Genomic DNA, 6201 nt, shown 5'->3' with positions numbered 1-6201 from the left:
CCCTCAGGATATCTGAGGCAGAAACCAGGCGTCTGGTCCAGATTCCTGATATTGAGGGTAAAGGCCTCTGAAAGGAGCAATTTTGAAATGAGATTGGAAGGACAGTATGTTTGGGCTATAGCACTGACCACTCTAGCTGGGTAGTTATTGTCGTTCAGTCACTCAGTTGTGTCTGACTCTTTGCGACCCCATGGACTACAGCACACCAGGCTTCCCTGTCCTTCACCGTTTCCTGGAGCTTGCTCAAACTCATGTCCGTTGAGTCGGTGATGCCATTCAACCATCTCGTTCTCTGTTGCCCTCTTCTCCTGCCTTCAATCTTGCCCAGCATCAGAGTCTTTTCCAATGAGTCAGTTCTTTGCATCAGGTGGCCAAACTATTAGAGCCTCAGCCTCAGCATCACTCTGTCCAGTGAATATTCAGGATTGATTTCCTTTGGGATTGACTGGTTTAATTTCCTTGCTGTACAAGGAACTCTCAAGTGTCTTTTACAGCACCACAGTTCAAAAGCATCAATTCTTTGGCACTCAGCCTTCTTCATGGTCCAACTCTGACATCCATACATGACTACTGGAAAAACCGTAGCTTTGACTATACAGACCTTTGTCAGCAAAGTGATGTCTGTGCTTTTTAATATGCTGTCTATGTTTGTCAAGGCGTCCCTGGTAGCTCAGCTGGTAAAGAATCTGCCTGAAATGCAGGAGACCCTGGTTCAATTCCTGGATTGGGAAGATCCCCTGGAGAAGGGATAGGCTACCCTTTTCAGTATTCTTGGGCCTCCCTGGTGGATCAGATGGTAAAGAATCCACCTGCAGTGTGGGAGACCCGGGTTCAATCCCTGGGTTGGGAAGATCCCTTGGAGGAGAGCATGGCCACCCACTCGAGTATTCTTGCCTGGAGAATCCCCATAGAAAGAGGAGCCTGGCAGGCTCCAGTACATGGGATCACAAGGAGTCAGACACGACTGAGCAACTAAATACAGCGCAGAACAGCAAAAACACACAGCTTTTCTTCCAAGGAGCAAGTGTCTTTTAATTTCACGGCCGCAGTCATAATCCGCAGTGGTTTTGGAGCCCAAGAAAATAAAGTCTGTGACTGTTCCCATTGTTTCCCTGTCTATTTGCCATAAGTGATGGGACCAGATGCCATGATCTTAGTTTTCTGAATGTTGAGTTTTAAGCCAACTTTTTCACTCTGTTCTTTCACCTTCATCAAGAGGCTCTTTAGTTCCTCTTCAATTTCTGCCCTTAGGGTGATATCATCTGCATATCTGAGGTTATTGATATTTCTCTGGGCAATCTTGATTCCAGGTTGAGCTTCATCCAGCCTGGCATTTTGCATGACCTGGGTTTCATTCCTGGGTTGGGAAGATCCCTTGTGGGGGGCATGGCAACCCACTCCAGTATTCTTGCCTGGGAAATCCCATGGACAGTGGAACCTGGCAGGCTACAGTCCATGGGGTTGCAAAGAGTCAGACACCACTGAGCGACTAAGCACAGCACAGCACCCTGCATACAAGTTAAATAAGCAGGGTGACAATATACAGCCTTGATGTACTTCTTTCCCAATTTTGAACTAGTCTGTTGTTTCATGTCCAGTTCTAACTGTTGCTTCTTGACCTCCATACAGGTTTCTCAGGAGGCAGGTAAGGTGGTCTGGTATTCCCATATCTTTAAGAATTTTCCAGTTTGTTGTGATCCACACAGTCAAAGGCTTTAGTGTAGTCAATGAAGCAGAAATAGATTTTTTTTCTGGAATTCCCTTGCTTTCTCTATGATTCAACAGGTGTTGGCAATTTGATCTCTGGTTCTTCTGCCTTTTCTAAATTTTTGTACATCTGGAAGTTTTCAGTTAATGTACTATTGAAGCCTAGCTTAAAGGATTTTGAGCATGACCTTGCTAGCATGTGAAATTAGTGCAGCTGTGTGGTAGTTTGAACATTCTTTGGCATTGCCCTTCTTTGGGATTGGAATGAAAACTGACCTTTTCCAGTCCTGTGGTCACTGCTGAGTTTTCCAAATTTGCTGGCATATTAGGACCTAGAAAAGGTAATGGAGACAGAGTAGATTGTTCTAAGGGTGTGGCATAGAATTATAATTGGTCTTTAAAGTTATCTGTGAAGTGAGCTAATGAGTTCTTCAGAGGAAGTGCCTTGCTGACTTAGAGGGTATTTTTCCCAAGTTCCTGAGTAGGTCCTGGAGCCAGAACATCAGGCACAATTCCCTGAAGAAGTCTCTAGACTCATCACGTTTGGTCTTATCTTCCTTACCTGTAAACCGTATGGTATTTTTGAGATGTCAAACTGGGTAGGTATTTTTCAGTTACGTTCCTAATAAATTCAAACACAACAGAAAGTAAGATGTTAAGTAGTCACTAATGACATCTTTGAAATTAAACTTGATGAGAATCCTCAAAGGAGACATTAATGGATGAATTTGTGTACTATGAAATATAAATCCACCCTCACTTATGCTTTGCTTTCCTATATAAGAAAATAACAACTAATTTGGAAACAAATTGAATTGTGATCCTGAATTTGGTTTACTTAATTATGAGTCTCTGTGGCTTGAAATAACTGCTCATTTCTCAGTGACATCTGCATCATCAAATTTCCTACCTAGGATGGACCTGACAATTTGTGTCTGCCACTTTAGTAATCCAGCCTGATGCTTCATTTTTGTGTATCCCTATGGGGGTGAGGGAGGTGATTGGGAGGTACCTAAAAAGGAGGGTATCCGGAATACTAAAGAATAAGATGGGCTGCCTGGAGTCTAATCACATTTTGCTTTGGATAATTTGCTTGTTCATTTATTTATATAATTCTATGATTATAATGGCGTCAGAAACACATTTGATAGTGTAGGATTGAAAACGGCTATCATTTCTGAGCCCTTGAAAAGTAATTGTGGGAATAAATTGTAGCTAATGCCTAACTATTAGCCTTCAATAAAAGGCAAACAACATGAAGCCAGCATGAGGACCACATTAGCGATAAGTGGTAGTTAGAAAAATGATGCCTGGAACAGCAAGCAGTTGGGAGTTACCCTGAGATCTGAAGGACCAGATGAACTGTACTCAGGAAGGTTCCTCTCAGCCACTGGAGTTCTCAACATGTGGGTGGGTCTGGGAAAGGGGCAAGGGGACGTGTGAAGAATTTGAGGTTGGATTCTTCAACTTAACTATGGTCATATAATACAGTCAGCTCAAGGGGGAGCAGAGCTGATTCTTCGTTGTGCCAAATCACCTCTAGTTTCCCAAATCTAATGGACATTTTCCCATCCTCAACTTACAGGGCATCTGCCCCAGAGCTACTGTTGATGACTCCCCCTTTTTAAAATTTTATTTATTTTTTTATTGAAGGATAATTGCTTTACAGAATTCTGTTGTTTTCTGTCAAACTTCAACATGAATTAGCCATAGGTATACATGTGTCCCCTTCCTCTTGAACCTCCCTCCCATCTCCCTCCCCATCCCACCGCTCTAGGTTGTTACAGAGCCTGCGTTTGAGCTCCCTGAGACATAATGCAAATTGCCATTGGCTATCTGTTTCACATATGGTAATGTAAGTTTCCATGTTGCTCTATCCAGATAGCTCACCCTCTCATCCCCTCTCCATGTGTCCATAAGTCTATTCTTTATGTCTGTTTCTCCATTGCTGCCTTGCAAATAAATTAATTGGTACCATCTTTGTAGATTTCATACATATGTATTAGTATACAATATTTCTCTTTCTCTTTCTGACTTACTTCACTCTGTATAATAGGCTCCAGGTTCATCCACCTCATTAGAACTGACTCAAATGCATTCCTTTTTATGGCTGAGTAATATTCCATTGTGTATATGTACCACAGCTTCTTTATCCATTCATCTGTTGATGGACATCTAGGTTGCTTCCATGTTCTAGCTATTGCAAATTGTGCTGCAATGAACATTGGGGTACATGTGGCTTTTTCAATTTTGGTTTCCTCAGGGTATATGCCTAGGAGTGGGATTACTGGGTCATATGATGGTTTTATTCCTAGTTTTATAAGGAATCTCCACACCATCTTCCATAGTGGCTGTATCATTTACATTCCCACCAACATTACAAGAGGATTCCCTCTTCTCCACACCCCCTCCAGCATTTATTGTTGGTAGACTTTTTGATGATGGCCATTCTGACTAGTGTGAGGTGATATCTCATTGTAGTTTTGATTTGCATTTCTCTAATAATGAGCTATGTTGAGCATCTTTTCATGTGTTTGTTAGCCACCTGTATGTCTTCTTTGGAGAAATGTCTGTTTAGGTCTTTTTCCTACTTTTTGATTGGGTTGTTTGTTTTTCTGGCATTAAGTTTTTTGAGCTGCTTGTGTATTTTGGAAATTAATCCTTTGTCAGTTGTCTCATTTGCTATTATTTTCTCCCATTCTGAGGGTTGTCTTTTCACCTTGTTCGTAGTTTCCTTTGCTATGCAAAAGCTTTTAAGTTTAATCAGGTCCCACTTGTTTACTTTTGTTTTTATTTCCATTACTCTAGGAGGTGGGTCATAGAGGATCTCAGTTTGATTTATGTCATCGAGTGTTCTGCCTGTGTTTTCCTCTAAGAGTTTTATAGTTTCTGGTCTTACATTTGGGTCTTTAATCCATTTTGAGTTTATCTTTGTATATGGTGTTAGGGAGTGTTCTAATTTCATCCTTTTACATGTAGTGTTAGTTTTCCCAGCGCCACTTATTGAAGAGGCTGTCTTTGCCCCATTGTATATTCTTGCCTCCTTTGTCAAAAATAAGGTACCCATAGGTGCACGGGTTTATTTCTGGGCTTTCTATCTTGTTCCATGATGACTCCCTCCTTGACACCCTTGCTTTCCTAGCTCCCACCCTGCCTTGTCCTTCTTAGCCTTCTCAGTCTGTCCTCTCCCTGACGTTAATCTGATGGAGGTGATCAGAGTTACGTCTTCTGTCCTCCGTGCTCACATCCAATGCCCCGCTGAGGAGCTCATTCATGCCTCACCTTCAATTCCTGCCTCTACACTGAGCTGACAGAATTTAGATTTCCAGCTCCTTTCCTCTAAGCTCCTGATCTATATATGCAGCTGTCCACTGCCCTGCTTCCGAGGCATCTCAGTTCAACTCATCTCAAAAAGAACTCCCCATCCTTCCAGCCCACTCCACACCATCACTTCCCCCGGGGTTTCCCATCCCCGTGAATAACTCCCAGCATCCACCAAGGGTGCCAGCCTGAGAAGGAGTCACTCCTGTCTCCTTCTGCTCCCTCACACTCCGCATTTGATTCATTGGCAAGGCTTTTCAGTTAGAACTCTGACACCTCTCTCAGATCAACCCACTGCACGCATCATCTCTACCTGCTCTCCTCCTCTGAGTGGCTATCACCTCTTCCTGGACAATAGCACCCACGCAGGTCTCTGTGCCCTCACTCTGGTCTGCCTCCCCATGATCCATTCTCCGCACGGCAGCTAGATCTTCCAAAAACCTAAGTCAGGTCATGTCGCTCTCTGGCTTAAAATCTGTCAACTCTTCCCCACTGGCCTTTTAAAAATCTAGTCTCTTCCTGTGAGGCGCGAGCCGAGCGAGGCAGGAACTTGGCCGTCGCGTCTCTCGTTTCCACCGCGAAGACACCTCTACTGCAAAGATGGTCAATGTACCTAAAACCCGAAGAACTTTCTGTAAGAAGTGTGGAAAGCATCAGCCTCACAAAGTGACCCAGTATAAGAAGGGCAAAGATTCGCTGTATGCCCAGGGAAAGAGGCGCTATGATCGGAAGCAGAGTGGCTATGGTGGGCAAACCAAGCCAATTTTCCGGAAGAAGGCTAAAACCACAAAGAAGATCGTGCTGAGGCTTGAATGCGTTGAGCCCAATTGCAGATCCAAGAGGATGCTGGCCATTAAGAGGTGCAAGCATTTTGAACTCGGAGGAGATAAGAAGAGAAAGGGCCAAGTGATCCAGTTCTAAGCTTTGGGATTCTTTTGTTCTTACGTTTTGAGAGGAAAATGTTGAAGTTACAGAAAAATTGCCTGAATGAGAATAAATACAGTGATACTCTTACTAAAAAAAAATAATAATAATAATAAAAATCTAGTCTCCTGATCCTGCACCAAAGACCTTGAGTGATGTGGGCCCACTGACCTCATCACCTCATCCTATACCATTCTTCCTTTTACTGATTACCCCCAGGCTAACTAACAATCTCTCAACTCCTTCAAC

The 6201-nt window shown here is 43.2% G+C and overlaps 1 protein-coding gene across 1 annotated transcript; it reads left to right on the top strand.

Annotated features, from left to right (window-relative positions):
• The first annotated feature begins 5547 nt into the window (after positions 1 to 5547).
• On the top strand, positions 5548 to 6022 carry LOC129564432 (large ribosomal subunit protein eL42). The gene has a single exon (XM_055438427.2). It carries the CDS (start codon positions 5629 to 5631, stop codon positions 5947 to 5949), a length of 321 nt encoding a protein of 106 aa, XP_055294402.1. The 5' UTR covers positions 5548 to 5628; the 3' UTR covers positions 5950 to 6022.
• The last annotated feature ends 179 nt before the right edge of the window (positions 6023 to 6201 follow it).

This window comes from Moschus berezovskii, chromosome X, assembly GCF_049115385.1.
Source record: "Moschus berezovskii isolate FMDL1 chromosome X, NW_MosBer_1.0, whole genome shotgun sequence".
NCBI lineage: Eukaryota > Metazoa > Chordata > Mammalia > Artiodactyla > Moschidae > Moschus > Moschus berezovskii.
The sequence above is the reverse complement of the archived record's forward strand: the minus strand, read 5'-3'. Positions and strand labels throughout refer to the sequence as shown.

What these genes read in the sequence shown, in the direction of transcription:
- LOC129564432 (XM_055438427.2), top strand. Translation starts at nt 5,629, where the DNA reads ATGGTCAATGTACCTAAAACCCGAAGAACTTTCTGTAAGAAGTGTGGA.